This window comes from Plecotus auritus (assembly GCF_963455305.1).
Source record: "Plecotus auritus genome assembly, chromosome: 2".
In the NCBI taxonomy this organism is placed as follows: Eukaryota; Metazoa; Chordata; class Mammalia; order Chiroptera; family Vespertilionidae; genus Plecotus; species Plecotus auritus.
Genome location: NC_137771.1, coordinates 148316407 through 148326230, shown reverse-complemented (window position 1 = coordinate 148326230; position 9824 = coordinate 148316407). Strand labels below are relative to the sequence as shown.

Genomic DNA, 9824 nt, shown 5'->3' with positions numbered 1-9824 from the left:
AGCTTTCCAGTACATGGCTTTTGTTTGCTGGAAGCTTTTTTATTACTGCTTCAATTTCCTCCATAGTTATCGGCCTATTCAGAATTTTTTATTTTTCCTGATTGAGTGTTGCAAGTTTGCATTTTTCTAGGAATATGTCTATTTTGTCTAGGTTGTCCAGTTTGTTGGCATAGAGTTGTTCATAGTATATATATACAAATACAAAGGATATATATATCTATATATATCCCCTTTGTATTTCTGTGGGGTCAGTTGTTACTTCACTGATTTCATTTCTGATTTTGTTTATTTGGATCCTCTCTCTTTGCTTGTTGGTAAGCCTGGCTAGAGGTTCATCAATATTTTTTATCCTTTCAAACAACCAGCTCTTGGTTTTATTGATCTTTTGTATTTTTTTCTTTATTTCATTTATTTCCATTCTGATCTTTATTATTTCCTTCCTTTTGCTTACTCTGGGCTTTTCCTGTTGCTCTCTTTCTAATTCTTTAAGTTGTAGGGTTAGATAATTTATTACCATTTTTTTTTTTTTTGAGGTAGTTTTGTGGAGCTATGAACTTCCCTCTCAGGTCTGCTTTCACTGTGTCCCATAGATTTTTGGATTGTTGTGTTTTCATTGTCATTTGTTTCCAGGATGCTTTTTATTTCTTCTTTAATCTCCTTGGTAACCCAATCATTGTTTAATAGCATGGTACTTAGCCTCCAAGTGTTTGATTTTTTGTTATTGCTTTTATTGCAGTTGATTTCTAATGTTATGTCTTTATGATCCAAGAAGATGCTTGATATTATTTTAATCTTCTTGAATATGTAGATACTTAGCCTGCATCCTAATATTTGGTCTATCTTTGAAAATGTCCCTTGTGCACTTGAGAAGAATGTATATTCTGTAGCTTTGGGGTGAAATGTTCTGAAGATGTCCATTAATTCCATCTGATATAGTGAGTTGTTTAGGATTGCTATTTCATTGTTGATTTTTTGTCTAGAAGCTTTATCCAGTAATGTCAGTGGGGTATTAAAGTCCCCTATTATGATTGAATTGCTGTTGATCTCTCCCGTGATATCTTCCAGAAGTATTTTTATGTATTTGGGTGCTCCTGCATTGGGTGCCTATATATTTATCAGAGTTATATCCTCTTGTTGAATTGCTCCCTTTAGTATTATAAAGTGGTTTTTCTTATCTCTTATTATGGTCTTCACTTTGAGGTCTATTTTGTCAGGTTAAATATTGCTACCTTACCTTTTTGTTTTTTCATTTCCATTTGCCTGAAATTTTTTTCCATCCTTTTTCTTTCAGTCTGTGTGAGTCTCTTGTTCTGAGGTGGGGCTCTTGTAGAATGTGAATATATGGGTCATGTTTTCTTATCCATTAAGCCACCCAGTGTCTTTTGATTGGAGCATTTAATCTATTTACATTTAAGGTTATTATTGACTCGAGGGCCAGTGCATGAATTCAGGTTCCTTGGCCTGGCCTGTGGGATCAGGCTGAAACTGACTCTCCAACATCCCCCAAGGGGTCCTGGATTGTGAGAGGGCACAGGCCAGGCTGGAGGAACCCCACCAGTGCATGCTCTGGGCCACAGGAGGTTGGCCAGCCTGGAAGGGACTGCGGGAAGGCTCCAGGGCATATCCAGCCCATCTCACTCAGTCCCAATCTGCCGGACCCCAGCAGCAAGCTAACCTACCAGTCGGAGTGTCTGCCCCCTCATGATCACTGCATGTTATAGTGAGTGGTTGAGTGGCCTTAGCATATCATTAGCATATTATGCTTTGACTGGTTGAATGGATGACTGGGCAACTTAGCATATTAGACTTTTATTATATAGGATAAGTACTTGTTTGTAGCCATTTTTATTATTTATGCATGTGTTTCTTCTTCCCTTTCTATTTCTTCTTTTTTACAACAGTTCCTTTAGCATTTCTTGCATTACTGGCTTGGTAGTGAGACACTCCCTTGGCCTTTGTTTTTGTCTGTGAAGCTCTTGATTTCCCCTTCAATTTTGAATGATAGCCTTGTTGGGTAGAGTATTCTTTGATTCAGTCCCTTGCTTTGCATCACTTTGTATACTTCATTCCACTCCCTTCTGGCCTGATGTGTTTCTGTTGAGAAATCTTTTGATAATCTAATGGGAGATACCTTGTGAGTAACTCTCTTCTCTCTCTTTCAGCCCTTAAGATTCTCTCTTTGTTGTTAATGTTTGCCATTGTAATTAAGATGTGTTTTGGTGTGGGGCTTTTTGGGTTCATCTTGTTTAGTACTCTGTGCTTATGTAACTTTTTTTGTCCCCAAATCATGGAAATTTTCTTTCATTATTTCTTCAAATAGGTTTTCTAATCCTTGCCCCTTTTGTCCTTCTGGCACCCCTATTATACGGGTGTTGCTTCATTTCATGTTGTCTCAAAGCTCCCTTAGGCTCTCCTCCTGTTTTCTATTGTTTTCTCCAATTGCTGTTCAGATTTGGTGTGTTTTTTTGCCCTCTCTTCTAACTCACTGATTCTGTTCTCTGCTTCTTCTAGTCTACTGTTGAAATATTCCATTATGTTTTTTATTGTAGCTTTATCTTTCTTCATTTCCTCTTGGTTCTTACATATATGTTGTTGATTTTCTCACAGAGCTGATTTAGGAACTGTGTGACCCTTACTCTGAATTCTTTCTCTGACATATTGCTTGCCTTAATATCATTTAGTTCCTTTTCTGATCATTCCTCCTTTTCTTTCCTTTGGGGGTTGTTTCTTTGACTCCCCATTTTTGCAGTCTCTTTGTATTTGTTTCTTTGTAATGTGAGTTGCTGTCACTTTCTGGCCCTGGGCAACCTGCTTAGGCCTGAGTACTTGAAGCCCTTAGTGATCCAATGGCCTGGGACTCCTTAACCTAGAGTCTGGGTTTACCTTAAATCTTACATCTTTGTCTCTGCTCTGAGTTGTATTCCTTTCCCCTGTGAATGTGTTCCTCAGTTGTCCAATGCAGGTGCCTGGGGCATGTGCTCATTTCTTCTGGTGTGTGACTCCTGCAGGGTCTCTGAAATGCTGATTCCTGGTGCCATGGGCACGCTGGGGCCAGGCATGCATGGTCCTTGAACCACCAATTGCAGGCCTGAGGAACAGGTGCACAGTGTCTTGGTGAGCCAGGTTCTGGTACATGGGGGTCCTGAATCACTGGGTCCAGGCGTGGTGCATGGGGGTCCTGAATCACTGGGTCCAGGCGTGGTGCATGGGGGTCCTGAATCACTGGGTCCAGGTGTGTGCCAACAGGGCCCACTGGCTTTGGGTGCATAGGTCACTGAGACACCAGTTCCAGGCATGGTGACAAGCGTGCTGTGACAAGGTGTGTGGGGTGGTGGTGCAGAGACTGGGCACTGGCACATGGAGCTCCCTGAAGCACCAAGTCTGAATGCCCAGTCACTGGGTGCACACAGGTTTCTGAAGCACTGGGCCAGGCATGAGGCTATGAGGAGCGCTGGGTCTGGGCATGCAGGGTCCCTGAAGCTCTGGTTCCATGTGTGGGTAATGGGCACACAGTGTCCAGGCAAGCTAGGTCCTATTACATGGGGTGCTGGCACGTGGGGTGCTGACACTGGGACCGGGTGGTGGCATGCTTGCGACCCTGAAGTACCAGGTCTGGGTGTTCAGGCAGAGAGGCATAATGTGGACGGTCTCTCTATCCTGTGGTCCCTACTGGGAGCTGCCAGTGAGGTAGGTTGCCACTCACTGCAGGGGTGGCAGGTGAGCAGTTCACTGTGTGGGTGCTGGGTGGTGTCTGGGGGTCATCTAGGTGTTGGTGTTGCTGAACTCCTGGCCTCTGTTGCTCCCCCCTTCAAGATGGCATGAGCTCTGGGCTCAAGCCTCATGGGTCTGGGAGTGCCCACTGCAGTAGTAGGGGCTCCGTGTCCAGGAGAGCCCTTTCTGCCAGTCCCTGAGACTCCTGTGAGATCTAACTGTCCCTTACTCACCGACACAACACACCACAGATTTCCACACACACTCCTCTCACTCCTTTACACACTCACATATTCTCCTTCACTGCCATCCTGCTGGCCGCCATGTTGGGATCTTCTGGTGTTTTATTTTTTAAAAAGTCATAATTATTATCTTGATGTCATTATTAGCTCAGTTTCTGTTCCTCTAGACATCAGATTCTTGTGGTTAAATGTCTTTGGTTGAATGTTTGTTTCAAACATCACTAACTACTGTAGGCCATGAGTCTGAGCTAGACACATCTTCAACAATCAAAAAGCTGTGTGAGGATCTCAAACAAGATGGAGTACCAGGAGAGCACTTCCCGCTACTCTTTCCTTTATCATTTAACTTCATACAAAGTTGAGGTTGTCTTCCACTAGGCTGAATGGAGAGCTATCGTGTTTCTCTGAGTCTTGGCTGGGATAAGAGCTATACTGTAGTCTGTCTGCACAGCTTCAATTCCTTCAGTTGCCCTCAGGAGCATGTCTTTCTGTTTCTCTTGCAGGGAGTTGGCTTCTGGAATACCAGAACCAAGGGGAGGTGGATTCACGGGTTCTTTTAGGGAAGCTATTTTCTTTCCCTCTGATCTATATGCCATTGTTACTTTTTGTGGTACCAATTTTTCAAATTGGCCAAACCATTTCTCAACCATGTGCTGGGGTGAAGAGTTACAGAATGCATTTGTGGATGACACTCTACAGGGTCACTTTTTTGTTAAAGCCAGGCAGCTGCTGGTCTACCCAGTGGAGATAGCAAGCATTCCAGAAATGAGACTGGAACTGCAAAGTAAAAAGAAAGTTTTCCCTCCTTGCTATGAGGTTGAAAGTTAAATCAATTAGAGAGGAAGTTTTAATGGGTGTAAAGACAGAATGTTCAGCAATCTGAGAAGAAGCAGCCTTGGAAGCTCACTGATGAGCCAGATGGGAAAGTATATGTTAATCTGCAGGGTAAAATCATAGCATTTTGCTTTGTGGTACTACTCCTGCCCACCTCAGTCCCCATGACTGAACTCTGGTTACTAAGCTTTTGCCCTTGCAATTGCAAAGACTTGTGCTGTTTTTGATGATCATCTTCCCCATGCAAGAGACCAGTCCAGTACTTAGTTTTGTTTTGTTTCTTTAAGAATATCCTTCTGAGATAGATCAGTTTGCAGGGCTGGTCATCAGTGTTGGTCTCTGAGCAGTGCTGTTGCCTCTTTATTTATTTATTTTTTAAAATATTTTTATTGATTTCAGAGAAGGGAAAAGGAGAAAGAGAATCATTGGTCAGTTTCCTCCTATACCACCCACACTGGGGATCAAGCCCACAACCTGGGCATGCCCTGACCGGGAATTGAACTGTGACCTGGTTCATAGGTTGACGCTCAACCACTGAACCATGCCAGCCAGGCTAAAAATACCTCAATTTATCCAGAGAATTACATAAGTTTAATATCAGTATAGAAGTTGATAGGGTATTTTATTTTTAAGTATGATCCAAGACTAAAAGAGGTGTCCTTTCTTTTTAGACAAAACCACAGAAGACCCCTTTGCTATCACTGAACATACTGATCCAGTGAAGGTATGTTCAGTCAGTACTGAAATGCATGGCAACTTCCCGAAGAGGGCAAAAATAGAAAGTTCAAAGTGTTGCCAGTAGAAGGTGCTATAGAGGTAACAGACAACAATGGTTAGTCTAACACTGATCCAAGTAATCTTCATGTCTTATTTCTGGACAATGGAAAACTGTAGGAGTTTGCATAGTAAATCACCTAGTGAGAATTTGATCCTACAGTGAGAAACTTCTTTATAAATGCTACAAGGGCCAAGTTGCCATCCAATACTACACAAGCATATAAACTATATGAGAAGGTGCCATTGGAGGAATCATTAACACAAGAAATGTCTTCCCTCATCAGTTTAAAAGTGGGAAGAACTCATTTGATCAAATCCCTGTTTTAAATACATTAGCATGCCAGCCTCGTTCTATAAGTAGCCAAATTATCAATAGGGTTATGTCATGTGGAAGAAGTGTTGGTGCAGGAGATGTTTAAACTCTACCTTTGGTCCTAGGATAAACCAGGCAGTTAAATAATTTCAAAATGTGTAAAACAGACATTGAGATATCAAGGCTTGACAAATCACCATCACATAATCCACAAGCTCTACATATTATACAGCCACACAGGTGAGAACCAAATTCAGGTACCCTACAAGAGGGGTAAAATGTCACTCTGCAAAAGCTGCAATTTTCTATGATAGTTTGTCAGGTGGTCAGTCTTGTATTAGCCTGGATCCCTCTGCTGTCTTGACCTTGAAATCTCACATTCGATTTGAATGAGAGCCTAGGTCCGAGGAAGTGAAAGCCAACAACCGCTTGCTCAACAGTGCATTGTGTCTCTTCAGGTATACTATTATGTCTCCTTGCTTTTCAATAATTTCTTCTAAACTTGAAATAGTCCTGAATCCAGTCTCTGAAGTAATATTGCTAGGGTAAGCATGGACTTTTTCTTCTTCAAGTATATCAGGCTGTAGTTTGGCTTTATTAAATTTTCGAACCTTCACTGTGTAGATGAGCAGACATGACAGGGAACAGATCAGTTCCAGGGCCAGGATGGCCAGAATGAGGTCAAGATACAACCTGCTGGGCTCTGGGAAGGAATGCTGTATGCACAGGGTGAGGAGGAGAGCAGTGTTGCCAGTGGAGTGTATCATTAATGCAAGTCTTTTAAGATGCCTTGTCGATCGGTAGATCATGTGATAGCCTCGGTTTCTTACTTTGCTGTGGTGATACTGAATGTAGCGCTCAAGAAGGAAATGCAGAATCCACAACATAACTTTTCCAAGGATTATGACTGTCTGAACTTTCAGTGGGTTGGTGTAGTTTCCTGGGCACTTGTCCTCATTTGGATTAGGGTAAGAACAAAGCACACCTGTTAAAAATGCTAAAATAACAAACACAACATGTATTAGCAGGAGAAGATGTGCTATAGTGACCGTAGGAAGAGGATGGAATCTGGGTCTAAAATGAGCATGTAAGGAATAATGTGAAAGATGCTGGGTGTCCAGAAGGGGGTCATCTTCAACACTTTGGGATGGATCCAAGGAACCATCTTCCAGCCTGCCCCCCGCAGCCATTTCCCGACGCTTGAGGCCGAAGCCCGGGCCAGCCCGGCCCCTCCACCTGTTCACAGGCGCAGTGGGCGCTGTTGCCTCTTTAGACTCTTGAGGACATCATTTGTGCATGGAAGGACATGTCCTGGTCTATCTGAGTCAAAGGGCTAGTTCCTGGGATGACATGTGAGGACATGTGACTGCAAGATGCCACAGAAATCGCCTCTGACTTCCATTTAGGGAGAAGCTTCACATGATTTCCTTCATTACCAAACAAGCTTTTCATCTTAGCATTTTTCTTAGTGAGACATTTCTTGATATTAGGGCCTGTGACTAAACTCTGTTTCAGATACATCTTACCTTCGTACTGTAGGGGTTGATTCTGCTTCAAATGGTCCTCATCTTTTTTGAAAAAATTACATCATGACTGGACTTGAGTAGCTTTTTCTGGTAAAACTTCATGAGACCGCAAATCATTGAATTTAGGTAGTTGATGCTGGGCTGCAAGCTATGCAGGTGTCACCTTGGGCTTTTTGCTGCAGCTGTGGTCAGACAGCTGGGTGAGGTCATGCCTGATAGGGCATCTGCATGTTCCTGCAGTGTGGCCTCTCTGTGCAGTACTGTAACTGTCACTTCTTGGACATAAGAGGCCGTTCCACTTGAATGTCTTCATGTTTAGAGCTTTCTAAGTCAAAGTTAAAAGACCATCCACCTCGGCTGTTCAAGGTCATCATCACTAATGGTTAAGACAGAGTCCATGATTCTGCTCCCCAACCAAGTTTCTTTACCGAGTCACTGCATGGAACATCAACATCTACATTCAGCCCATTTTCCAAGCTGTCAGAAAGGGAAATCAGTCATTTGTAAGCAAGAGATATTGGAGGCATTCTCTCTAGTATCACATCTCACTGAAACCTCTCCAAAGAGGGAAGTGATTTCTGCTCCCAATATTTGACCACAATTTCAATCAGAAATTGAATAAGCAGAGTAACCTTTTTTATAAATTGTTTTTCAGTTCTGGGCTGGAGGAAGTAGGAGGCCAAAGAATGCTTGGAGCTATACACTCTACTAAATTAAATGCAGTCATCTGATTGGGTGAGCAGTGTTGCTCAATGTTGTGTAGCACCCCGAAAGGTTACCTTAGATAACAACATTGGCTCTTGGAAGCTGGTCTAACAACCTTTGAATTGTACTTATTTTCTCTGCATCATTTGCTTGATCCAAAACATATACCCAGTGATGATGGAATCTGATGAAAAAATACTTCCGGGAATATTTTGTAGAAAAACCTTTAAAACAGATGCTAACACAAAAACATACTCTTAGTCCAGGTGTATCTCAACTCTGGAATTCAGTTTCTCTTTCACCTCTCTAGGAGATTTCACATTGGATGATTGTCTGAAGAGGCCTTTTGTGAGGGTTCCTTTTAGATTAAGAAACAAAAAAAGCATATGTGAGACAAGTTTGGGACGATTGTCATCCTCACAGATACTTGGCACAGGCACAGAAAGAGCTGTTCTGGCATAGAAGAGGTTGGTGACATGGGAAAGTTTTCCAGATGAGTGCCAGAACCCTACCCAAAGGCCCAATTTATGATAGATCTCCTTTTAAATGTCTTCTGGTCGTAATCACTCCAATGTGTGGCTGCACCAGGCAGCTGGCCTGCAGGGTGAACTGGCCCTGTACCTCCCAGGGCAGCTGTTCCATGAGGAAGGGCTCTCAGAGGTTAGAAGGCCTGGTGGAGTCCTCTGGTCCTTGTGTTGGGAGTGCACTGTCTCTAAGATGGCTCATTTTAATTCCATAGAGATATTCATGCCCAATGAGTGGACGTGGTGCCTCTTCTTTGCCAGAAGTGACCCATAACTGTCATCTCTCTCAGAGCCAGGTATCCTTAGCTTTGGTAGTGACGTGTTGATAACTTCATTTGCTGTATTTCAATTCCTTATTATTATAGTTTTAGAATCGTGCTATTCCCAATGTCCTTGGTGAAGATTTTGACGGAATTGCTTTTTGGATAGTCAGTCCTTCTCCTTCTTTATATTGATGTATCTCTGAAGGAGAGAGCCATTTGCCCTTCTGTTCTATGAACTGAAAGTGGCCACAAAGTTCCCTGTGGGCCAGCCAAGGACAAATGATCTCATGGCATTAGTACTGCCTTCTCCCACTTTACCCACACAGCTTGCTGTCCACATGTCACTTAATTTTATTTTTCATCTTAAAGTTGTAGTTATATTTTATTTTGGCCATAACAAACAGTTAATTGAGCAGGAAATGATGCCACCTCCACCTCTGCCAGCCTCTTTTGAGTTCTACCTGGCCATCAAATATCAGAGTCTTAATGGATCACGCAAATGATGATAGAAATGCACATGTGTCCAGACTAGCAGGAGTCATCTTCTTGGTATTAGGCCATTTTTGTAGGACTTTATCTCTGGTAAGAGATGGAGCACTCCTCCTTTTTTCTAGTGCTTCCATTTTCTTCATCGTGTGTTGGGACACCACCAGCCCTGATGACTACCTTCAGGGTCTAGAGAAAGGCAATGTCCCAATCTTGACTGCCGCCCTAGCTGAGGATTGGGGGGGATTGGAGGTTTGTGAAGGAAAGGGCTGCCTGCCTACCCTGTGGAGAATGGAGCAGCAGACAAAGGCTGCTGGGTGTTCAGAGACTGATTCGAATCAAACACTGAATATGCAGAATACTGAATACCCCAGGGAGATTTGGAAGAATAGTAAGGGTTCCTTGCGTGAACAAGGAGAAAGCTGTTTGGATGGTCTGGTTCT

General features: G+C 42.8%; 1 protein-coding gene and 2 pseudogenes across 3 annotated transcripts in view; all 3 read right to left on the bottom strand.

Moving 5' to 3' along the window:
* Window positions 1-4164: 4164 nt before the first annotated feature.
* On the bottom strand, window positions 4165-5651 carry LOC308241228 (rho GTPase-activating protein 20-like; annotated as a pseudogene). Its single transcript has 2 exons — window positions 5499-5651; window positions 4165-5145 (listed from the first exon to the last, which is right to left on the bottom strand). The product of its transcript is annotated as a rho GTPase-activating protein 20-like (transcript).
* A 585-nt stretch (window positions 5652-6236) lies between these two features.
* LOC308241829 (transmembrane protein 192-like) lies at window positions 6237-7113 on the bottom strand. The gene has a single exon (XM_080655486.1). It carries the CDS (start codon window positions 7065-7067, stop codon window positions 6252-6254), a length of 816 nt encoding a protein of 271 aa, XP_080511612.1. The 5' UTR covers window positions 7068-7113; the 3' UTR covers window positions 6237-6251.
* Window positions 7114-7739: 626 nt separating this feature from the next.
* Window positions 7740-9824, bottom strand: part of LOC308241227 (rho GTPase-activating protein 20-like) — a 45722-nt pseudogene continuing 43637 nt past the window's right edge. Inside the window, exon 2 of the transcript in view lies at window positions 7740-8906. The product of the transcript in view is annotated as a rho GTPase-activating protein 20-like (transcript). The remainder of the gene's footprint in view (window positions 8907-9824) is intronic.